General features: G+C 60.7%; 1 protein-coding gene across 20 annotated transcripts in view; it reads left to right on the top strand.

Moving 5' to 3' along the window:
- Nucleotides 1-653: 653 nt before the first annotated feature.
- Nucleotides 654-23,763, top strand: part of JAKMIP3 (Janus kinase and microtubule interacting protein 3) — a 44,836-nt gene continuing 21,726 nt past the window's right edge. For 6 of the 20 annotated variants that reach the window (XM_088020120.1, XM_088020119.1, XM_088020123.1 and 3 more), the window contains exons 1-8: nt 654-788; nt 10,372-10,869; nt 16,449-16,664; nt 18,080-18,199; nt 18,764-18,910; nt 19,663-19,794; nt 22,132-22,167; nt 22,940-22,999. In XM_088020120.1, coding sequence (XP_087876246.1) covers nt 654-788; nt 10,372-10,869; nt 16,449-16,664; nt 18,080-18,199; nt 18,764-18,910; nt 19,663-19,794; nt 22,132-22,167; nt 22,940-22,999 — 1,344 coding nt within the window. The remainder of the gene's footprint in view (nt 789-10,371; nt 10,870-16,448; nt 16,665-18,079; nt 18,200-18,763; nt 18,911-19,662; nt 19,795-22,131; nt 22,168-22,939; nt 23,000-23,763) is intronic. The other 14 variants (XM_088020135.1, XM_028120001.1, XM_088020127.1 and 11 more) reach the window with 5 other exon arrangements.

Raw genomic sequence — 23,763 nt, 5'->3', positions numbered from 1 at the left:
GAAATGCAGCCCCAGGCCTGGGGAGGGAGTGGGCGGTGGATGGGCTGGCCCCAGGGCAGGGAGCCCGCCCGTGGGGTGGTTGAGGGTACACGTTCACCCCCTAAGTTGGCTCAGGGTGAGGGTGCATGTCCTCCCCGGCAAAGTTCTTGGGTCCCCTGGGGGGCCTGGAGGTCCCGGCCTCAACCTCACTGTCTGAGAAGCTCTTGGTTCACACCCACCATTGTCTCTGGGGCCCACAGCCGGGTATGAAATTGGGCCTTAAAGTTGAGTCCCCGACCTCTTATTCCAAAGGGACAGAAAGAACACCCCCAAGCACTCTTCATGTGCCAGGCATGGGGACCTGCTCTACAGGTGGGGACCCGTCACAGGTGACGTACGGAGGGCATAGGTCTCTGCGCTCTGGGGCTGGGGGACCGGCGTGCAGTCTGGACGGCTTCCTTGGGGCACAGGACGCCACTTGCCCCACGAGGCCGCACGCGGCCCAAGCTCCCGCGAGGGCACAGGACGCAGTCTGCTCACCAGGTGTGCTTTCTCTCCAGGTGAGCGAGAAAATGTAGCGCAGCCGCAACGAGGCGCTACCTGCTGGAGCTTGGTGTGGACAGCCCAGCCCAGACGCGCAGCCCACCCCGGGCACCCCTTGGGCCACCCTCACCATGTCCAAGAAGGGCACGGGCGGCCGAGGCAAGGGGGACAAGGCGGAGCTCCTCGCTGCTCTGCAGGCCGCCAACGAGGAGCTGCGGGCCAAGCTCACCGACATCCAGATCGAGCTGCAGCAGGAGAAGAGCAAGGTGGGCCCCCTGCCGCCCCTGCCCCTTCCCGGCTTCCCCACACTGTCCTGGGCCCCGGGGTCTGCCCAGCTGATCCCAGGGTCCACGGGGGACAGACAGCTCTGGGAGGACGGCAGTGGGGGCATGGGGGGACGGGAGGTGGGGGACCACCCTGGTTCAGCGCCTGGGCCCCCAGAGGGACCTTGGCCAGTGGCGCCATCCTGGGAATTGTCCCCTGAGCGGGTGACAGTGGAACAGCCTCTGTGTGGATAAAGGAAACAGGCTGGACTTAGCGCTTCCTGGAGCCATCAGAAACACTGGGGCAGGCCCTCCGGGGTGCGGACGCCGGGAGCCAAGAGCCCCGTGGGCAGGCCCGAGACGGCCCCGCCCAGACGACCAGCACTTGGGGTCCTTGAGGCCGTGGGGAAGGCGGGGCATGTGCCGGGGTCTCCGGAGGAGCGTGAGGGGCTGGTCACAGGATGGCCTGCTCCGTGCCAGGCCAGGCCCGGGTGGGGGGCATCCCACTGGCCCATGGTCCTCTCTCTCTGTCAGAACCTCTGCCCTCACCCCCCACCCGAGGCCTCCTGGGAATGTGGTGAGCGGTGGGTATGGAGGAGTCCTGCCCAGCTCAGAGTCCTTCAGGGAGGTGGTGGGGGAGGGGGTCGGGGTGTTCGGGGCCAGGTCTCTAACCGCCGCATGACCCAGCCTGGTTAAATCATAAGAGTAGTGCTGTCATATTCCATGACTGCTGATAATCACATGAGATTCAGATTCCGTGTCCATCAGGACACGGCCGCGCCCGCCCGTTACGTGCCTTCTGCTGGCTGAGCCTGTGGCCCATGCTGGTCACCCACCCTCCTGCCGAGGGTCCCTGCTCCGTACAAAGGGGACAGGAACAGGACCGTGGGTGCCGGGGAGGAGTAGCTCAAGGAGCCCCGGGGATGGGCCTGCAGCTCGGATACCATAGGCTGCTGTCCCAGCGACCAGGTGGCACTCCCGTGGCTAGGCCTCCTCTGTGGGCCCACAGGAGAGTCAGAGCCACCGGGCCCCGGCTGGGACCAGGGAGTCAGGGAACATCGGGCTCAGCACTTGCTCTGGGTCAGGTGGTCACCACGTCAGCAGGGCCGGCACCCAGAGGCCCAGACATGTGGTCTGGGGGAGCCAGGGGCGAAGGTGCAAACATCCTGAGGCCCAGGACAGAGTTCCCACACCACGGCCGCAGGCCGAGCCTCAGACGCGTGAGCGCCGTGGGTCAGCCCTGGGATAAGGTCCTTTGGGAGAGCGTGGTCCGTCCAACGCTCAGAAGCATGACACGTGGACATCGGGGTGTGGTACTTGCCTCATCGGCAGACCCTGCCCGCTACAGCGGTATGGTACTCCTTCATGTGCACTTTTAGCAAAGCCCACCCGTCCCGCAACGGCCCCGGGGTGGGGGTGCGGGAGGGAGTGGGCTCGCTGCATGTCACCAGCACCCAAGGCGGGCGGCAGTGGAGCTCTTGCCCTCTTGCTGCCGTGCAAGGGGCCTGGGGCTGGCGGCCAAGGTCCTGCAGCCCGGGCCCTATTGTTATTTATGTTCTGGGAAGATTGACCTCTTGGTACAGAATTCAGAAGGAACAAAAGAAAAGGCCCCAGTCCCTCGTGTTGCGGTTCCTCGCAGCACAGATGACAGCAGGCCACACACTGGGTGCTCTGGTCTCTTAACTGCTCCGCGTGCAGCACTGGAGTGGGTCTGGCTCTCCCCCCATGTCGACCTGCCCACGTTGCACCTGCCGCCACATCCAGGCTGTTTCCAGTGTTCGGCTGGCACAGCGGCCGGGCAGTGAGCATCCTTGTCTGCGTGTCTGAGGCCACGTGCAAGGAAGCTGGGTCTGAGTGTGCACGCCCGCCTGTGTGTGTGTGCGTGTGTGCAAGGGTTCACGCCAGCGCCCGTCCAGAGCACCCCCAGACATCCCAGTTGCCGTGGCTTACAAGACAGCTGAAATTTATTCTGTGGGTGGTGAGGCCCGAGCCTGCGGTTTCCAGACCTTGCTGTTGCGTCAGTTTCCCGTAACTCCTGTTAGAAATGCGGCCGCCAGCCAAACCCTGCCCTGCGGGACTCACCCTGCCCTGCGGGACTCACCCTGCCCTGCGGGTCTCACCCTGCCCTGCGGGACTCACCCTGCCCTGCGGGACTCACCCTGCCCTGCGGGTCTCACCCTGCCCTGCGGGACTCACCCTGCCCTGCGGGTCTCACCCTGCCCTGCGGGACTCACCCTGCCCTGCGGGACTCACCCTGCCCTGCGGGTCTCACCCTGCCCTGCGGGACTCACCCTGCCCTGCGGGACTCACCCTGCCCTGCGGGTCTCACCCTGCCCTGCGGGACTCACCCTGCCCTGCGGGTCTCACCCTGCCCTGCGGGACTCACCCTGCCCTGCGGGTCTCACCCTGCCCTGCGGGACTCACCCTGCCCTGCGGGTCTCACCCTGCCCTGCGGGACTCACCCTGCCCTGCGGGACTCACCCTGCCCTGCGGGTCTCACCCTGCCCTGCGGGACTCACCCTGCCCTGCGGGTCTCACCCTGCCCTGGGGGACTCACCCTGCCCTGCGGGACTCACCCTGCCCTGCGGGAGCCCTTCCCAGGGCCCCGGGAGGTGCTGCTCTAAGCCAGCCTTCCCCGCAGCCTCAGCAGCCAGGTGCTGCTCTTGGCAGTGCTGCAGGGAGGGGGTGCAGGGAGCAGAGCCCCACAGGCCCGAGGGAGGTGCCAGTCTTGGACTGTTGGATTTCCTACATTCAGGAAACCTCCAGGAGGCATAGAGGGTAATGTTCTTCATCGTCTCCTCACCTTCCAGCCCCTGTTGCTAGTCCAGAAGGTGGGAAGGAGCAGTCGAGGGTGCCGTGGCCACTGAGACCCAGGGACCTTCTCTGAGCCTGAGCTCCCCCCCTCGCCACCTCTGGGCTCCCACTGCCACTTCCAAGCCAGAACTGCACCTTCCCACCAAGCATCATTAAAACATTCTAGTTTGTTTTCTTTTAAACGTGCTCGTGCGTGTGTCTATAGATGGTAATATGTCAGACAGGCGGGTACCCACCACCCAGACCTAACACATGCCATTGTCTTTTGGGATTCAAAGAGAAAAGTTCTAGACCCTCCCAGACACACCGTCCTTTCTGTCTCCTGCCACGTGGGGCTGGTCCAAGCCCGGCTTCCCCCACAGCCGCTGAGAGGCCTGGACCTCCCTGGGCCCAGCGTCCTTGCAGGATTGAGGACGTGGTGCTGGCCTCCTGGGACGGGCGGGAGGCGGAGCGGGCTCCCACGTGGGCTCAGCTCCGGGAGCTGCTCAGCAGTCCCTAGCACGCCGGTGGGGCTCATGGTTTCTTTCTTTCTCTCCTTTCCTTTTTTTTTTTAAGATTTATTTAATTATTTTGGAGAGAGAGAGAGCGTGCAGAGGGAGGAGCAATGAGAGGGAGAGACAAGCAGACTCCCCAGTGAGCGCAGAGCCCTACGTGGGACCCGATGTCATGACCCTGAGGTCATGACCTGAACTGAAACCAAGAGTCTGCACCACCCAGGCGCCCCCAGGGTTCACAGCTTCCGTCCCCACATCCACCGGGGGCGGCGAGCTGGGAGCAGGGTTTTCGGGGGTTGAAACGCCCCTCAGGCCCCTTTCCAGTTCCCGCCTGCACTCTCCTGTCTCCCCCAGCAGCCAGGTCGGTCAACAAAATGCCCCTAGGATCCTGAGCAGGTGTCTCCCGCCGAGGCTCCGGGAGCCCTCTGTCTGCTCACCCAGTGCAATACCCTCACCACAAAATGCCACCAGTGCTGGCCACCCTTGGTCATGCTGACGTGGGGGATGTGAAACACGAATCCAGTCATCACGACTGTCAACAGCTTTGTCCTTACCGGTCCTGAAATCTTTACGTGTACCACAGTTAACGTCACCATTGCAACTGCGGGACAAATCTGTGTAACCAGACCCAGACCGTGGGATTGGAGATTTCTGTCTGGTTTTCAGCATATTCCAGATGTTGTTCTGGAAGCCCCTGAGGAGGAGGGCCTGGTTCTGGACCTCACGGCAGAAGTCTGGGGAAAGCCAGCAGGACCCGTCCCCACCCGCAAACCTGGCTGGGTGGTGGGAGGCTGGCCGAGGCCGAGGAGCGCTCACACCCCACATGGCGCCCACCCGTCGTCAGGAATTCCCCGCAAAATTCTGGAGCAGCAACATCTCATTTTGCAGATGGCAGTTGCCAGGGTAGAGAAGGTCCCTGTGAAGCATGGAGAGACGCCAGTGAACGTAGCCGCCGCAAACTTAGTGCTTTGGATTTTAGGCTGATGGTTAATTTATCACGAGGGATACTTGAGTGAATGGAGACTTGACAGTAAAGAATGAAATGCTTTAAATAAAAACAGGACTCTCCTGCTGCCCACCCTCTGTCGGGAGATTGAAGTGGTGCCATTTCTGGTGAAGAACCTTCTGGAAAGAGGGAGCCAGCTCGGCAGGAAGAGGAGCTGACATGGAAGGCCTCGTGGGAGCTGCGTGGAAAAGAACTCAGCGTTTGTTAAGCAGAGGAGAGTATTAGGAGGTGACCATGGACAACGAGGTAAAAACAAGCATGGTGCCTAAGGCCCCGTGTTTCCACCATGATGCCAAGGCTTCGGCTCCAGTCCGGGCACAGAGCAGCCCCCACGACCTGCACTCACGGGGTCCCGCCCACATCTGTGCCCCCAGCTCACGAGCACCCCTGGGACTGGGTGGGAGGAATGGACAGCAAGCCTTACACCTGCTATCAGGAAGCGGCTTCTGCTTTAACTGGGAAGGGGCTTCCCCACTTCCCCAGGCCACAGGCTGCTGCTCAGGAAACACTGGGCACCTGTGTGCCCCCAGGCCGTGTCCCAGGGGAGGGAGACACTGAGGAACGGGACCAGGTGTCTGGGCGAGGTAAAGCCAGGCAAGCAGTCATGCTGGCGGTGGTACAATCAAGGAGGGCCTCTAAGAGGAGGTGGCCTTGGACAGAGACCAGAATGACTGGAAGGAACCGGCAAAGGTGGGTCTGTGGGTTGCTCCGTTGGGACAGGGCTCACCTGATGCAGCGGCAGGAAAGGTGGCCCCGAGGTCAGGCCATGGAGGGCTGTGCAGGTAGGGGCAGCGGAGGCCCAATAACGTATTGTCTGGACCAGGATGCTGGGAGAGCGGAGGGGTCCTAACGCGGATCAGGACCCTCTAGGGGACCATGAGCTTACTGACGGCTGCTTTCAGACTGAGTGGTGTCCTGGCCACGAGGTCGGTGTAGTTCTCACTGTAGGTCGTGCTGGAAAATGTGAAGGTTGCAGTCTTTCAAGACCCAGTGAGGTGAGGGGTCTAGAAATACCACGCGTTCTGCCTCTTTGTGATGAGGCCAAGCAGGGAAGGATGCGGAGGGCGGACTGCAGGCCGGGCAGCCGCGGCCGACTGGGTCCGAGGGGAGTGGTGGTGTCTGCGTGACACCCACGGAAGGTGTGGGAGTCGATCACGGGGAGCTCTCTCCAAATCCCCAAATCCCAGTTGTTTCCAAACCTCCCATGGGAAAGTCTTCCGCTCATCCAGGCCCAGAAACACTGAGTCCTCACCGCAGGGCGCGAGGGGCTCCGGGGGGAAGCTGCAGGCTCTTCCTCCTGGTTAGGCGAGACACAGAAATCTCACTAGGAATACAGCCACTTGGGACTTTGCGGACAAAAACGGGGCAGGAAGAACCACAGCTGAACAGAATAATGAGCCAGAGGAAAAAGTGCTGCCTTCTTAGAGCCAGTCACTTGAAAGAACAAGGACCGAGACAGAGTGTTCTGGAAAGTGGCCTAACATGAGCAAAGGCCACAAACAGCTCACGTGTAAAATAAGGGTGCGCATTCAGCTCTTCAAAGCAAGGCCTTCCTGTCCATCATCAGGAGGTGGCGCGGTGCGGCTGTTGGCGTGGGTCAGTGCCCCGGCGGGTGAGAGGACAAGCAGGAGAGTGCCCCTGCTCTGCTGCAGGCCTCACGCGGACCGCCTCGTCCTCCACAGCCCGCCCCTGAGGATGACTCCGAGTCAGAGAAGAAGGTCCTGTCCAGTAGAAAACCAGCACGACCGAAGGTGCCCACAAGCAGTGAAGCCGGGTCCCAGTGGCACTGTTGCCCACGTAGTTTAAAATTTGTTAACCAGTATTTGAGAGCTGTGAACGTTCTGTGGCCCCGTAAGGGATCATGGCTGCTCCCAACCATATACGTGTGTGGAGCGGGTGCTGAGGCCCCAGGACTCGTGGCCGCGTGGTGGGCGTGTCAGGCCTGCCCAGCTCGGCAGTCTGAACGCAGAATCCCACCCGCAGGGCCCGAGGCTGCGCTGCGTGGGCTTGTTACAGACGTGCCTTTTCTCAGCAGTCTGAATCAGGAACACGATCTCAGCAGCTAACACACCCCGCGAGTCAGGTGCCTACGCTCCTCATGCAACAGCTTGTAAGACTCTGGGCGCATCTCCATTCCAGCTCGGGAGCTGGCTGGCGGGAGACCCATCCCCTGGCGCCCTGGCCCGGCGCCTGTCTCTGCTGTTCCAGCACATCGGTCCCTCTTAGGGACGTCCGGTTAGGACTACGGATGGTGGCCACCCTGTCCGTGAGTGCCTGTGTGGGTCGCGGGCCCATCGTGGGCCATCCTCGTGGGGCTGTGGTCTGGCCTGAGTGTAGAAGCTGGTCTTGACCAAGGAGGGGAGACAGTAGCGCCCATCGCCGTGGGCCCTGTGTGCCGGGAGCAGGTCCGAGCCACTTGGATGGCCGGCTGGGTGGGGGGTCCTTACGTGCCGGCGCCCCCTCCTCTGGTGTGGGACTTGGGGGTCGTGCCGGGGTCCACCCCAGTCACCAGCTCCACGTTTTTTGCGAGAACTGTGGGCAGCACTGAACATAGCTTCTTTCAGAACAAAACCTGAGGATGGCGAGGCCACGGGAGCCCCCACCACCTGTGCTCCGTGGCCTGGTCGGCCTCGTCGGGGCAAAGCAGCGAGAAAATGAAGAGAGTCCCTGGAATTCCTTGAGGAAAAGAAGAAGAGCTCCAAGATCAGGGTGGGGCGTGCCACGGCCACGGGAGCCGACCACGCAGACACAGCACAGCCCTAACAAACTGGGAAGGGAATGGGGAAAACAACCATTCTTGGGAATCCTAACTGGTGGGAAGGGCATGAACACTGCAGCTCCCACGTTCCGAGCGATTGCGAGTCTCGCGTGGCTAAAGGAGTAATTATGGGATGTTCTCCCCCTGTCCACCCCCGGTCTCCTTGAGAACCAGAGTCTCTGTGTGAGGGGATGGAGGCACGGAAGCTACGCAGGGAAAGTCGATCAGAAGCCTGGAGCCTGGCGGTTCAGCCTACACCAGATGGGAGGAATGCACGGGCCTGTGTGGGCGGAGCTTCAGGGGAAAGGAGAGCCTACTGCGGGAGACACAGGGGGGCCGACCGCAGAGGTGGGAGCACAGTGCGTTTGTGGGGCACCTCAGAGCCCAAGGAAGCAGCGGGGCTGGTCTTCCCGTTCAGTGCATCTTGCTCAGAACTGCGGTGAGCGAGCGGCTCCTGGGAGTGCCATGTGCTTTGTTTGTGCGTCTTTCTTCAGTAACCGCGGGGGCCGTGGTGGAGGACCTGGGCTCTGAAGGGGCCCCGGCCACCGTTTGCTGTCTGAGCCCATTGCTCCTACCTGCCCGCGGCATACTTACCAGCCCTTCCCACGTGCGGCAGGGACAGTCACAGGCACTGGACAGAAGGGCAGGTGCGCGGCAGGTGTGGGCACCGTTGTCTCTGAGCCACTTTGGACCACCGTCAGAACCAAACCCTGCCCGGTTCTGAGAGTCCCCTGCCAGCCTCCTGCTCCGACAAATACCTGCTCTATGACCACCCGCGGCAACGTGGCTCTTCCCTCCACTGATTCCCATGCAAGAGGCCATCTGGCTCCCCCGCGTCCAGCTGCAGGACCCCTGACCCCACAGTGGGGGCTGCAATGACTCAGCAGTGGCCCCCCCCAAGAGAACAGATCGCCCCCCCCACACCACTGAGAACCACCATCGACATTTTGCTTTCCCATGTCTTCAGCTTGAACTGGAGAAACGGCAGCTCATCTTCGATGGGAAAGGACTAAATGCCTGTGCGCTAGGCTTCAGCAACAGCCCCCTTCTTTGGCGGGAACCCTGATTGCCCAGCAGATGCCTGGACAGTCGTCAGGGACCTGGAAGGCCCAAAGACAGAGCTCTGTGACTAGAATTTGTGCCAGCACTGTGGGATCCGAGCCGTCCCGAGGCAGCTCGGGGTGGACCCACTGGACACCGGACCACCAGCCAGGAGCACCAGCTGAGTGAGTCAGGTCACATGCGCATCCTGATGGGGAAGTAACCGTGGATACGGCAGACGTGGCCTCCCCCTCTCTGTGTGTCCCAGGACATTTGCTCTGATGGGAGAGGGACATCACAGCCCGAGAGAGAGAGATGAATAAGGCATCCATCCATCTTGGGGGGCGGGTTGGGTTGTTCTGAGAAAGGGGCACAAAGTGGCGGGTTCAGTGTGTGGAGGCAGGGCTGGGCATCTGGGGGCTGCCGGCCATGGTCTGGGGGGTGGGCGGTGGGCCTGCCCTGGGTCGAGGGTCAGAGCTTATCACCCTGGGGAAAAGAACCCAAAGTGGCTAGCTGGAGTGCCAGGGGCCCTGGCAGGGAAGGCATAGTGGGGCTTGTCCGTCCGCCGTGGTTCCCCGGCTCTGCCCTTTCTCTGAATGCACTGGAAGCAGAGGAGAGGGCTGGGCTGGGGCTTCATCCCTGCAGGCTCTTCCTCCTGTGGAGAGTGGGTGGCGGGAGGTGAGTCGGACGCTGCCAGGAGTGGGCGGCAGTGGGGAGCCAGCTCTGAAGCTCGGTTTGGGGGGGCACGTGGGAGAAGGAAGGGATCAAGGATGCCGGCCCCACACGAGGTGCCGTGGAGCCCAGAGGTGGGGAGCGAGGCGAAGGGCCACCTGCAGCGCTGGACTCTGGGCGGGTCAGCCACTCCTTTCCCCGACCTTAGGTTCTGAGCACCACTTCCTGCCACGTGCGGGTGGTTTGGTCATTGAGCCAAGGTTGATGTTTGAGATGAAAACGAGATTCAGTCAAAAATCTGAGTGTTTCCCTAAATCTGGACATTACACGTCATGTAGACAGAGAGTGCAGTGGCCTAGAGTGGTCTCCCCACTGGCCAAGAACGTCAGAGAAGGTGAGTGCAATACCCCGTCATCTGGGCTGGAGGCCTGTGCCCAAGGGCATCCCGCACCTTCTTCCTGGTGGTTCACGGGCGAGGTGGCCGTCGGGTGTTCGCAGCATGGTCAGGCCTGGCCAGGGGTGCGGCAGCCGAGCAGATTTCTGTGGACCCACATGTCTGTGACCTTCCCTTCCAGGCTCGCGGTGCTTCCAGCCTCCAGCGCCCCGCGGACGCCCAGGCGTGTGTGTTCACCCTCTCCACCTGCAAGGCTTGATTCGGTTTCCGCAAGGAGACATTCTCGAAGGGAAGATAGCTCCCAGCTTTGCAGGAAGGATCACAAAGTTGCCCACGTTGGTCCCTAGGTGCGCTCAGAGGCAGAGGCGGGTTCCGGACCAACGGACTGGCGTGCTCGTGTCTTTCAGGTCAGCCGGGTGGAGAGGGAGAAGAACCAGGAGCTGAGGCAGGTGCGGGAGCACGAGCAGCACAAGAACGCCGTGCTGCTCACCGAGCTCAAGACGAAGCTGCATGAGGAGAAGATGAAGGAGCTGCAGGCTGTGCGTGAAGCACTACTGCGGCAGCATGAGGCCGAGCTGCTGAGGGTCATCAAGATCAAGGACAACGAGAACCAGCGGCTGCAGGCCCTGCTGCACGCCCTGCGGGACGGCGCCCCCGACAAGGCCAAGATCGTGCTGTTGTCCGAGGCGAAGGAGGAGGCCAAGAAGGGGTTCGAGGCGGAGAAGATAAAAATGCAGCAGGAGATCTCGGAGCTCAAGGGGGCCAAGAGGCAGGTGGAGGAGGCGCTGACCATCGCGGTCCAGGCCGACAAGATCAAGGCCGCGGAAATCAGGAGCGTGTATCACCTCCACCAGGAGGAGATCTCCCGCATCAAGAAGGAGTGCGAGCGGGAGATCCGCAGGCTGGTATGTGCTCGCGGGGCGCGGGGGAGGGGTGCTGGCGGGGTCGCTGGGGGCGGGGGGATGCGGGGTGTGGGAGCTCACTGGATCCAGGAGGTGAGACCAGAAGGCCCACGGGTGAAGGTCATGGGCCCCCGAGGCTGTCCTGATGTCGGTGCCACAAGGGAAGGTATCCACTCCGTCTGGACCATAGGGAGTTGCCATCATCTGGTCAGGAATGGCCAAATGCTGGCAGCTTCATCTGGGGCATCGGGATGGCTCCAGACACCCGCTGTCCGTGGCTGGCACCCGCAGCGTCGACGTCCTCAGAGACCCAGAGCGAAGAAGCTGAAGAGATATTCAGGGTTTGTGAGGGATTGTGCCTGATTCTCCTCATCCCTTGGAGCCTGGACCTCCTCAGTAATTTGGGGGAAACGGAGCTCTACTTTGGAGCCCTGTGTCCCCTGTCATGGGCTGTGTCAGGACCTAGCTGGCTTTGCTGCTGGTCCCACTCAGGACCCCTGGGATGGGGTGCAGCAATCTTTCCAACCCGTTCAGCCGTGCAGCCGGGGCACCTCTCCCTCCTTCCCTGGGCTCTGGTTTCCAGAGACTGCCCCGGGTTGTGCCGCCATGTTGTACTTCCCAAAAGGGGTGCAGCCATTCTCCGAACCAGCGTCCCAGGGGCGAATGCAAGACTTAGGAGCCAAACACAGCTCTGCCGCGATGTGCACACGGGGGCCAAACACTCCCAACCTGGACGGCCCCCCTCCTTTCCCGGACTGTCCCCCGTTCCGTGCTGCCCAACCCTAAGCCATGTGTTGAGGCTGCCCTGAGCCACCAAGGCACACTTGTGAGAAGTGTGGGGTTCCTTACACGACAGGACGGCCCCTGCCCTCCTCTTCTGCCCCGGAAAGGGAGGGAAGCCAGTGTGACCAGCTGGCGGACGGTGGGGGACAGGGCGGTCAGTGCTCACTGCCCGGTTCCACGTGGCCCCTTTGTTCATCTCACTTGGATTCACCATCTGCAGGCCTGTGGCCCCGTCTGCTCAGCCGAGCGCCTGTAACAAAGCCAGCAGGTCCCTGTGCTGCCCCCAACCCTGCTGTGGACACCCCAGGGGCAGGTACTGGCAGCTCTTCTGGCTGATTCTTCTGGATTTTGTGCCACATTCTCAAAAACATGCTTACATGTCTACTTTTTTTTAAGATTTTTAATTTATCTGACAGAGAGAGACACAGCGAGAGGGCACACAAGCAGGGGGAGTGGGAGAGGGAGAAGCAGGCTTCCTGCGGAGCAGGGAGCCCGATGCGGGGCTCGATCCCAGGACCCTGGGACCATGACCTGAGCCGAGGGCAGACGCTTAACCCACCCAGGTGCCCCCAAATTTCTACTTCTTGGTACCTCCATTTTTGCTTCTTCTTTGCCTCTCGCCGATCCCTGGCTCTCTACCTCTCTGCTCCCGCTTACCCCTAATTGTCCCGGCCAGGTCTTCACGGGAGAACTCAGCTCCTGTTAGTGAGGGGCCGATTCGGGAAGGTGTGGGCCGTGTCAGGGGAGACCTGTCGGGTGGCAACGACGGCAGGTGCTTGCTGGGGCCCTGGGGGAGGGGCGGGTGACAGCACGGGACAGCAGCGTGGCCCCCAGGGGGCAGGGCCCAGCCACGGCCAACTCAGCCCAGCCGGGGAGGTGAGAGCACAGGGCCAGCATCCTGGGCCCCGAGCCGAGGGTATTTGGGGGCAAGAGAGGGTCCCACAGGATGCTGGGAATTTTATCTCGCCTTAAGTGCATATTCACTGTTTGCACAACTGTTGCTGCATTAGTGTTACTCACAAAAGACCCATAGTAACCCACGGTTGTATTACCTTTGTTGTACATACTTCTGTTTCCCCTGGAATTCATTTTTTCATTTGCTTAATCTTCTACGTGCCTATTCCTAATTCAGCCCTGAATTTCCAGGAGGGGCATCTGTGCCGTGAGCAGTCTACACGTTCAGTCGCCCATTTCCCTTGTTCCTGGGACGCCCCTCCCGGAGCCCTCCGTCTGCCCGCGCGGGGCTGCTTCCCCCTGAGCCCGCCGCAAGCCTGACCTCCCGCCACCCTGGGGGCCTCCACCCTCTCCTGGGCTACCTCCTCCCGCGTCTTCCTCTTTCTGATACATGATGTCTTCTCCTGGTGGAACAAGTGCTCGAAACGCATCCTAGAAACAGAGAACGTGGGAGATAAATTTTGTGAGACTTTGTGTGTATGACATTTTTATTCCACGCTCAATGCTTCAACAGGGGTGGGAATTATAAGTTGCAGAAGCTTTCCATCAGGAATTTGAAGGCATCTCTGCCTTGTATTTTAACTTCTGCATAGCTGTGAGTAAGTGGAAACCATGTGATTCCTGACCTTCCCTGTTCCCCGGGTCCCTCCCGCCCCCACCCCGAAGCTGCGGGGCCTCCTCTGCGCCCAGAGCGTCCCCTGGAACATTTGTTCACGCCACACGCCAGGTGGTCGGGAGCCTTTTCTAACTGGAAACACAGTCCCCAGCTCGGGAGATGCTTGTTGCCTCCTTGTCTTGCTCCCAGAGGGCCCGGTGGCGAGGCGCCGGGCCTCCGAGTTTTGCTCTCCAGCCTGGCTTCTCGGAGACGCCCCTCACTCTGCCTCCTAACTCCTTGTGCAGCTTTTCCTCTCTGCCATCATAGACCGAATGCCCCAGCGTGCTCCTTCTCAGAACGAACACGTCTCTGCCCCACTCGCGCTCAGACACGTAACAGCGGCTCGTTCCCCGGAGGGCAGCCACGAAAACTGGCCTTGAAAGAGTTTTCTGCGGTTCCCTCCAGGGGCTGTGCTCCTTCGCTCCTTGCAGCCGCTGTGCCCCCATTATCCCAGACCCCTCACGGGGCTTGCGGACAGGCGGGCTGCAAGAGATTCTGCGTCGTGTTGGGGCCTCTCTCGGTTCTCTTTCCCCACTGAGGAATTTGAGTCAGGGCAAGAAGGTGGAAGAGTGGAACCAAACACATCAGGCTGGAAAGGAAGATTTAAAACTGTCTTTTTTGCAGGTGGTATGAGTCTGTAGAAAACCCTAAGCAATTCACCACAAAACTCCCAGGACCATTAAAAGAGCAGATTTTCAGGATGAGGATCAATATGCAAAGATCAGTTGTATTTTCATGCACGAGTGACAAACAGTCCAGAATGAGATTTTTTTCTAAGACTTTATTTGAGAAAGAGAGAGAGAGAGCATGAAGGGAGAGAAGGGCAGAAGGAAAGGGAGAAGCAGAGTCCCCGCTGAGGCTGGAGCCCGAGGACGAGGGGCTCGATCCCAGGACCTGGAGATCACGACCTGAGCCTCAGGAGTCAGATGCTCAACCAACCGAGCCAGCCGGGCACCCACTAGGGTCCTGTAAATGCAGGTTCCCAGGCTCCCCATAGCGGTTCTTGTTCTGTGCATCTGTGCGGAGCCTGCTCTGGACTGCAGGGGGCGGGTCAGGGTGTGCGAGGCACGCTTTCCTCTCCACCAGGGCCATTCTCCTGCCTCAGCATCCTCCCCTGGGGACACACCACCCCAAGGGCTGCCTCGGTTTCCATACACCTTCTGTAACCGGGAGAGGGGTGTGGAGGGGGTGGGCGTGGGGGAGTTCATGGGGGTGAGGGGGTGTGTGGGGTGTGTGGGGTGTGTGGGTGCTATAGGGGGGGAGTGGTGGGGAGCTCTGGGAGAGGGGCTGAGGGGTGGGGGAGCTCCCTGTAGAGGTGGGGGCCCCCAGGACTGGACAAAGCTTTTCCACCACCGCAGCGGGACGCCTGCGTCACGCGCCTGCGTCTCGCGCCTGCATCACGCGCCTGCATCACGCGCCTGCATCTCGCGCCTGCATCACGCGCCTGCATCTCGCGCCTGCATCTCGCGCCTGCATGCCCCCTACACAAATGGGCGTTCCAGGTGGGAGCTGTAGGACCCCGCCCTGGGCGTCTGCTGCCTGCTGCGCGCGGGGCCCCACGGCATTCGGAGGACCCCCTGGGGGACACTGTCGCTGATCTTAAAGTGACTTTCCACCTTGGCAAAATCAAATCCTGTCCCTGCGTGAAAGCACCTGTCCTTGAATTTCCTTTGTGAGCCGGTCACCCCACTTGGCCGCAGCACATGACATGGACGGGTGACGTCTCAGGGAGGTCTGCTTTTTGGTCCAAACCATCTGCTTAAAGAGCTCATTTCATTGGGCTCTTATTTTCTGGTTTCCTGATGAAAGAAGAGTGATGTTTTTAAGTGTCTGAATGTGAGTGTCATTAGACCCCAGAACATAGCCGCTTAGCAACACAATTATATTTACTGGCCCCTTTGTTTTCACTAATTCAGTGTGTTTCTATGTGCTCCAGTAAATGGGAATTTAGCAATTAAGGATTTCTTTTATTCTGTTCAGTTCATCGCTTGCCTGTGAATTCTGTGATCTGGGCTAATGAGACATCTCATCTCTTTGTTTCCAAGCTGACTTCAGCAGATGGCTGATTTATTAGATTATTTAGCCTTAAACAGCAAGGGAAGCATCAAGTATCCCATCCTGTTCCGTTGTTTGAAAATACATTTTAAACTGAGTCGTCTTATAAATCAAGCACCATTTGTAATGACCCCTTGCAGCCGCCGAGTCCGTCCATCTGAAGAATGGGCGGAGGTGGTGTGTTTGCCTCCCCACTCCCCTTCTGCAGCCCGGATGAGGGGCTCAGAGGCAGGTGGCAGCTGCGTGCAGAGGGCCATCTTGCAGCTGTCAGGAGGCCGAGCACTTTAGGGAGAATGGGGAGAGCCGTGGACCCCTCACAGCCACTAGCCTGTGGGCACGCAGAGGCCTGGGTGGGCCAGATTCTCCTGTCCTCTAGTCTGGAGTTGACTCGTCTGGAGACCCCCCTCCCCCAAGCCTCAGCTCAAAGCAAGATTAACTAAAAATGCAGCTTTGCCTGCAGTCAGGCAGCACCTCTGCTGTCTGTCCACACCTCGGCGCAAGGAGAGGCAGGGTACAGAAGAACAAGAACAGTGTCTCCGGCTCTTTCTGGGCTGGGTGCCCCTCAGAGAGGAGAGGAAAGAGGCACCGAGAAACTTCTGCCTCTCATACCCACAGCCCCCCTGTTGGAGGATGGACCTTGCTCCTCACACTCTCCTATGGATGGGGTTCAAGGAACTCGGGGAATCCCCCTGCCCTGCCCAACACACAGCAGAAGGCAGAGATGGGCTCTGTGGACCCGCCAGCCAATGCCAGCCCCCAGTGGCCGCCACCAGGAGCCCCTGCAGTCCAGCACTAAAGAGGGTGGTCCTGCCAGGTGCACAGGGATGCTGGGAGGGATGCACAGAGTCCAGGAAGGAGTCTCAGTTGCACCAGCTTGAACTGAACCAGCAGAGCAGAGGTCAGCCTGGACGGGGGGGTCCGGGGTGGGGGCATCATACTGCGGCCTGACCAGTGGGGCTCTTGGTCCAGGGCGACCTGCTTTGCATCCAGTCTCTGAGCCCAGAGACGTACTGGCAGGGCCGCTGCCACGGGGACCCTCCCTATGCTGGTTCCAAGGGTTCCTCCCCCTGTTTCTATGGTAACTGCAGATCTGTACTCTGCCTGCCTGTGTGATTGTGTTCTGTTCTCCTTGTAGATGGAGGAGATAAAATTTAAAGACAGAGCAGTCTTCGTGCTGGAGAGAGAGTTAGGGGTTCAAGCCGGGCATGCTCAGAGACTGCAGCTTCAAAAAGAGGCTCTAGATGAGCAGCTGTCCCAGGTCAAAGAGGCTGATCGGCACCTGGGCAGCCCCAGACGGGAACTTCCTTATGCAGGCGGTGCAGGAGACGCCTCAGACCACTCGGGAAGCCCTGTAAGCACCTCCCCACGCTTTGCCCGGTGACACAGTCACAGACAGCGCTGCACGCGGCTCTGTGGCCCTGCTCAGGCAGCTCCCCAGGGAGTTGAGAGCCTAGGTCCAGAGTCCAGAACCAGAATCTCCTGCCCCGGGGACGCTGACCGTGTCTGCAGCCCACCAGCTGACCCCGGACCCCTCGGCTTCTCCAGTTTGGCCGGAGGGCAAACAGACTTCTGTCTCCTTCCTTCCTGGCTAGCGTGGCACAGCACTGGCCTTCACTTGATCACATCCCCCATGGCCCCCCAAGGCTTCCAGCTAGAGCCTACCTGCAGCTGCCAGGCCTGCAGGTGGCTAAGGGTCCTTGCTTGCTGTTCCTGGTTCCCACCGGGGGCGATGGGATGAGGCTGAACTACTTCCATCTCCATGTGCACAGGCTCCTGGCTCTCCATCGCCTGCACCCTCACCAGTCACCCCCACCTGCTTTTCATGTGACCGTGCCACCCTTCTGCTCCCCTTCAGGCTGCCGTGACAGTGTGGGGACAGCCAGCAGCCGCAGGGCTGTGACATCATTCATTACTCATTGCTGCTCCTCATTCAGAGCCCTCTGGAGTGGTTCTGGGTAATCCGGGGTGGGGGGAGTCTAAATTCCATGGACCTCAGTGCAGGTCCTGTGGGGCCTGCTCCCTAGCCTCTCCTGCACCTGCTGAATGAGGAACCATTCCTCTGTCCTTCCCGGACATGCATTTGTTTGCTTTGAGGACAAAATGTTTGAGCTGAGCCAGCCCGAGGACAGCGACTTTTCAAGAATAGAAAATAATTTTTTATAATCTTATTATAAATGGCTTAACTGGATTAAATCTTGCTCTGGCACTTGATGGATTGTGTTAACTCCAGAGAGATTCTGAAACTGGATCAAAATGTTTCCACTGATTTTTGAATGAGGTTCCAGAGGTGTCAAAAGTGACCTTATAGAACCTCAGTGTGAGGGAGCACACTTCTTGGGAAACCATCTTTTGAAAGTCTTAAGTTGAACATCTTTTCCTGTGCTCACATGATCATACCAGGGAAACTGCGACCCCACCTCCTTCGCAGGGCAGACCCCTCCTGAAAGCTGCAGCCAGCAGCCGCCCCGAGAAGGCCCGGGGCACCCACACCTGCGGTGCCTGCATTTGTACGCCCTGGCCTTCCACCTCTGCACATCCTGGACATTTCTGCTCCTTCGTTCTGTCCCCACCGTGCGGTTTGCGGTGCTCATGGTGGTCAGCCATCGGTCGCTTGTCCCTGGGAGGGTCTGCACCCAACTACCTGCCATGTGCAATCACGGGCGATCATGACGCAGAACTGCTTTCTTTTCCATGGTGCGCTGGGATTTGCAGAGGTTTTTATGCCTGTGTCTACGAACAGTTATTTGCAGTTGATTTTTGTTTTAGGAACAGCAGTTGGATGAAAAGGATGCTCGGCGCTTCCAACTTAAAATTGCAGAGCTGAGTGCGATCATTCGGAAGCTGGAGGACCGAAATGCCTTGTTGTCGGAAGAAAGGAACGAGCTGGTGAGGGGCAGCGGGGCAGGGGCACGCGGGTCTGGATCCTATGGGTCTATGACTGCTGGGGTGGGGTGCAGAAGGCGTCCACCTCCAAAATTCCTTGTGGAAAGGAGGAGTGATGGTGCCAAGGGCAGGGTTTGCATACAGGCCTCTCAGCTGTTTCAATAAAGCTTTATGAACAAAAGCTGGTGGGGAGGTCCGGATGTGGGCCTCGGGCACTGGTTGGTTGATCCCTGCTCCATATTATTGAGCAAAAGTACCCTCCGTCCTGCGTGTTGTCTGGGATGAGTGAGGCCCTCCCGCCTCAGTGAAGCCATCACAATCACTCCTCACAGGCACTGGAATTTCCAGGTGACCTGTGTCTGAGTGGGAGCTTCTCCAAGGGCTCTGAAGGGTCATGGGCCAGGCGAGTCCACTGCAGCTCTTGTTGGCAAAATAGGGCCTTGGCCCCAGACCACCTCCCTTGGCTGGAGCCAGAGCATGTTCTGGCCGGTTTGCCAACTCTGTACAGGGATTGTTGGCTCCACGTTACCCTTAAAATCATGTTGTGTGATTAATTTTGTCTTTCAGTTAAAGCGCTTAAGGGAAGCTGAGAGTCAGTACAAGCCATTGCTGGATAAAAACAAACGCCTCACTCGGAAAAATGAAGATCTGTCCCATACTTTACGTCGGATGGAAAACAAGTTAAAATTTGTCACGCAGGAGAACATAGAAATGGTAAGGGGCCCCGCCTGGCCCTTGGGGCCAGGAGGATTGCTCACGCTCACCAGCAGTGACCAACAACCCACTGCACTTCTCACGTGAAAGTCTTGACCATTGGATCCCCCCCCCGCCCCGACTCACATACACTGCGGGGACTGGAAACACCTGGGCGCTGGCTGGGAGAGGAGGCGGCGAGTGAGGGTCTGAGCACTGGAGGGAAGCGGTCCTGGGCACCCGCCTGGGCAGAACGGGGCGGGGAGGTCACTGGGCAGGTCAGCCCCAGGCCTGCTGCCCGGTCGAACACCAGGAAGGAGCTCCACCCCGCATCTGCCGACTCTGAAAATCTCAGGCCCAGGTAGGAAGAGCCCCAGACCACCTGCGTGGAGGGGAAGGAGCCAGCAGGCCAGCACCGCACAGACCCCGAGACTCCGCTACGTGCAGTCTCCTGTGTCCCTTCTTAGTTTAGCCAGGGTCATTCAGCACGACGTGGCGGGGGAAGGGGAGGGTTGGTTCCTCCCTCCCCGCACCCCACTGCAGAAATGCCTTCTTCCCACGCTCAGCTCGGAAGGCGGCGGGGTGTGCGGAGGCGGGCCACCCACGCTGCCTGGTCTGGGGGTGCAGACTCGCCCCGCGCGCGCCCCCAGGGCCCGAGCCGACGGGCAGACGGGGCTGCGCGGCGCGAGCCCGCTGGCAGGGAGGACCCCGGCTCCCCGCCGCCCGACGACCCCTCACCCCACCCCTGTGACCGCGTCTGGTTGGCTTTGCAGAGACAGAGGGCCGGGATCATCAGGAGACCCAGCTCCTTAAACGACCTGGATCAAAGTCAAGACGAAAGAGAAGTTGACTTCTTGAAACTTCAAATTGTGGAGCAGCAGAACCTCATAGACGAGCTTTCTAAGGTGCCCGCGCCCCCTCGGCGGAGCCCCCGCGTCTCTCCGCGACCCCCCGGCGCCCCCTCAATCTCCGTCGGCCACGCCCTCCAGCCCCTCCTCTCCCGTCTTCCTCGGTCCTGCCCAGTCTCTCTCGCCCCTCCTCTCCCACCCCTGGGCTCTCCTCCCATCTCTCTCAGCCCTTCCCCTCTCCTCCCTCGGTCTCCCCCCTCCCGCCCCTTCCGCCCCCCCATCTCCCTTGGTCCCTCCTCCGACCGTCGGCCCCACCCCTCTCCCCCTCGGCCCCGCCCCTCCCCTGCCTCTGCCCCTCCTCTCCCATGTTCCTCGGCCTCCCTCCTCCCGTCTCTCGGCCCCCCAGTCCTCTCCGCCCATCCTCTCCCACCCCTGGGCCCTCCCCTCCCATCTCTGGGCCGCTCCCCTCCCGCCCCTCGGGCCCTCCTCTCCCGCCCCTCGGCCCCTCCCCTCCCGCCCCTCGGCCCCTCCCCTCCCGCCCCTCGGCCCCTCCCCTCCCGCCCCTCGGCCCCTCCCCTCCCGCCCCTCGGCCCCTCCCCTCCCGCCCCTCGGCCCCTCCCCTCCCGCCCCTCGGCCCCTCCCCTCCCGCCCCTCGGCCCCTCCTCGCCCACCTCCCTCGGCCCCTCCCCTCCCGCCCCTCGGCCCCTCCCCTCCCGCCCCTCGGCCCCTCCTCGCCCACCTCCCTCGGCCCCTCCCCTCCCGCCCCTCGGCCCCTCCCCTCCCGCCCCTCGGCCCCTCCTCGCCCACCTCCCTCGGCCCCTCCCCTCCCGCCCCTCGGCCCCTCCCCTCCCGCCCTTCGGCCCCTCCTCGCCCACCTCCCTCGGCCCCTCCCCTCCCGCCCCTCGGCCCCTCCCCTCCCGCCCCTCGGCCCCTCCTCGCCCACCTCCCTCGGCCCCTCCCCTCCCGCCCCTCGGCCCCTCCTCGCCCATCTCCCTCGGGCCCCTCCCCTCCCGCCCCTCGGCCCCTCCCCTCCCGCCCCTCGGGCCCCTCCCCTCCCGTCTCCCTCGGCCCCCCTCCTCTCATCTACCCCGGCCGCTGGCCCTCCTGCCCCGGCCCCTCCCTGCGGGCTCCACCGCGGTCATGCCTGAGTGGCCCTCTACAACCGCGTCGTCTCCTCATCACTTTGGACCCGGGGTTTCAGTGACAGTGTGCCGCGGTGTTAGCTCCTGGGACCCCCGGGGCAGAGCAGCGCACCTGGGGACTTAGCACACAGCAACCTCTTCTCAGTCTGGAGGCCAGAATCCTGTCTAGGTGCGGCAGGACCGCGCGCCCTCCGCAAGCGCGAGGCCAGGGTCCGTCCTTTGCCGCGGGGAAGCTTCTGGTGGCTGTGGGCCTGTCTCTCCGGTGTCCGCCTGTCTCCGTGGGCCAGCTCCCTGTGTCCCTGCTCCTCCCTCCTGCCCACCCTAATCCAGGATGGTCTCATCTCCAGATGCCCCACGCAATCACATCTGCAGAGGCCCTCTTCCAGAGAGGGTCCAGGCCCAGGAGCTGGGCATTAGGCCGTGCACAGGCTCTTCAGGGCCCCCCCTTAACACTGCCCTGTCCGTATGGCCCCTATGCCCCCAGCACAGTGTTGAAAATAGTCCTGCACCGAACCCTCCTCTGGTTACCCTGTTGGGGTCCCCTCGGGTCATTTCAGAGCAAGTTGCCTTGGTCATTCTGTGACCTCTAGGGGCAGCAGAAGGGACAGCAGTGTCTCTCCTGCTGGTGTGTCTCGTGACCCAGAAGTGCTTGCCTGGCCTGTCTTGTTGTTTTTAGTAAGTTCTATGCCCAACATGGGCCTTGAACTCAAGACCCTGAGATCAAGAATCACATGCTCCCCTGACTGAGCTGGCCAGGGCCCCAAGCCCTGCTTCATTTTGATGACTGAAGTTGCCTCCAAAGTAACGGGAGGTCCCACTGCCCAGCACAGGCTGTAGGGCAGGGTCTCCCCAACACAGCATTCCCCGACCATGCCTGCAAGCTGACCTCTTGTCTCGTTCAACTGCACAGTGACCGTCAATCCCCACATGTATAAGAACCTATGGGGGGTCGGGGAGTATAGGAAAAGGAAGAAATCTTGGTCAGTTATGATTGTGCGTTATCGCAGTTTCTGAAAGGCAGGTGACAGGCCCTTGGCCCTGAGCCGAGGGCCCCCGGGTGCTCCTGCAGGTTCCCAGTGCCCTTGGGAGGTCAGCTGAGGGAGGGAGGAGGGACCATGAGGGCCAGGTCAGATGCCTCCTCTCCAGGTAGTGGGAAGCGGTCAAGTTGAGGTTCGGGGCAGCTGCCAAGCTCTGGGTCTCCTGGGTCGCAGGTCTGTGCTCCCAGCTCTGTAACAAGCTCTTCTCTCCCTAGACCCTTGAAACCGCCGGCTACGTGAAGAGCGTGCTAGTGAGTAATTCTCTCTCCTACATTCACACCCAATGCCCCATGCACTTGTCCCTGGGACCCCTGGTGCTGGTGGCTTCTTCTAGTCCAGACAGAGGCAGCCATGCCAACACATGCTACCTGCCCAAAGGCTTTGCAGTGGGACGGAGAACACCCATCCATTAGGGTCAGATAAATGCCCCAGGTGGCCTTTGGTGATGCCTGCAGGAGCCAGCACCCAGCTTTGCTCATTCTTCAGGGCTGGTTGCCCTCCCTGGAGCACTGACCCCCACCACGGGTTTCTGCCCCGCCGGCGTGGTCCGGCAGTCTAAGCGTGGCTGGTACATGGTCAGGGTCATGGAAACGCAGTGGAGCTCCCCGGGGAGAAACAGGTTTTTGGTCTCCTTATGTGTCTGCAGGGTCCCTTTCCAGCTGTGTGGGGTTTACCGCTTCTCCAGACATCTGCTCAGAGAGTACAGAGCAGGGCTGGGCTCCGTCCCTCTCGGATTCCCATTTCTGTGTGTGGGCTGCTCAGGGAGCCTGCCCCCCAGCCACACACTGTAAGGAGGCTGGAGCACCCAGAGCATAGTGGGGCGACAGTCACTCCTCTCAGCCCAAGCAGAAACCACGCGCCATCTGCCCCTTCAGTGCCAGTGCTCCTGAGCAGGGCCGCGTCTGTGACCATGCAGACGGTAGCCCATCTAGAAACCACCCTCCAAGTCTGTGCAGATGACTGTGTGGGAGCATAAACGGAACTGCTCACCCCTCAGAAAATCTCTTCCACTGCTTTTTGCAGGAGCGAGATAAGCTTTTAAGATTTCGGAAGCAAAGAAAGAAAATGGCCAAACTCCCCAAGGTAAAGGAGATGATGTTGACGTATGTGTACACAGAATGTGTGTTTTTAAAAGCCACTTAACACAAGGCGTTTCTCGTGACAGCAAGGAGGAGGGGTTAGCTGTGGGACTCTGGCCTTCCCCTGCCGGGCCTGGGAGTTAGAATTCCCGCATTGCCCTGGGGCCTGCAGGCCTGCCTCGCGCCCCCCACCCCCTGCAGGCTGTAGCAGGGGTGCCTCTGGCCCCACGCGGCCCCGCCCAGGCCGACCTGTGCCCCCAGGGAATCTGAAGCACAATCCTTTTCCATAAATGTGTGCTTTGTATTAGAGGAGATTCAGGAGATAGTCCCAGAGAACGTTAACTAGTGCTCTGCTTTATGCAAAATGCGTGTGTTTTCTTGTTTGGCTTTTGACCGCTCGGAGGTGGTCCTCACGCAGCCTAGGAGATACTCCTCAGGCACGAACGCTGGCGCATCTGGCCCCCGGAAGGGCCCATGGAAGGAGTGACAGGGTGCTGGGGCTCTCTCTCCTCAGGATTATTGCAGAGCATTTAGAGATTTTCTGGAGGCCTGGAAGCCTGGCCGTGCAGAGTTCTAAGAGTGGACCAGCTGGAGGAGGCCCACCCTCTCTACCTGGGCCCCCCACCGTCCTGGCGCTTCCACGAGGCAGGAGTGGGGAGAAGCCAGGCAGTTGGGATAAAGGCCAGGAGCCATCAAGATGGGCTCGGCAGCCAAGACAGGATGTTGGTTGACAGGGGCGTGGACCTGGCCACAGTGCCCTCCAGCCTT

Source organism: Eumetopias jubatus, unplaced genomic scaffold, assembly GCF_037043125.1.
Source record: "Eumetopias jubatus isolate StellerSeaLion01/CBP00866 unplaced genomic scaffold, mEumJub1_p1.0 scaffold_17, whole genome shotgun sequence".
Taxonomy (NCBI): Eukaryota; Metazoa; Chordata; class Mammalia; order Carnivora; family Otariidae; genus Eumetopias; species Eumetopias jubatus.
The sequence above is the reverse complement of the archived record's forward strand: the minus strand, read 5'-3'. Positions and strand labels throughout refer to the sequence as shown.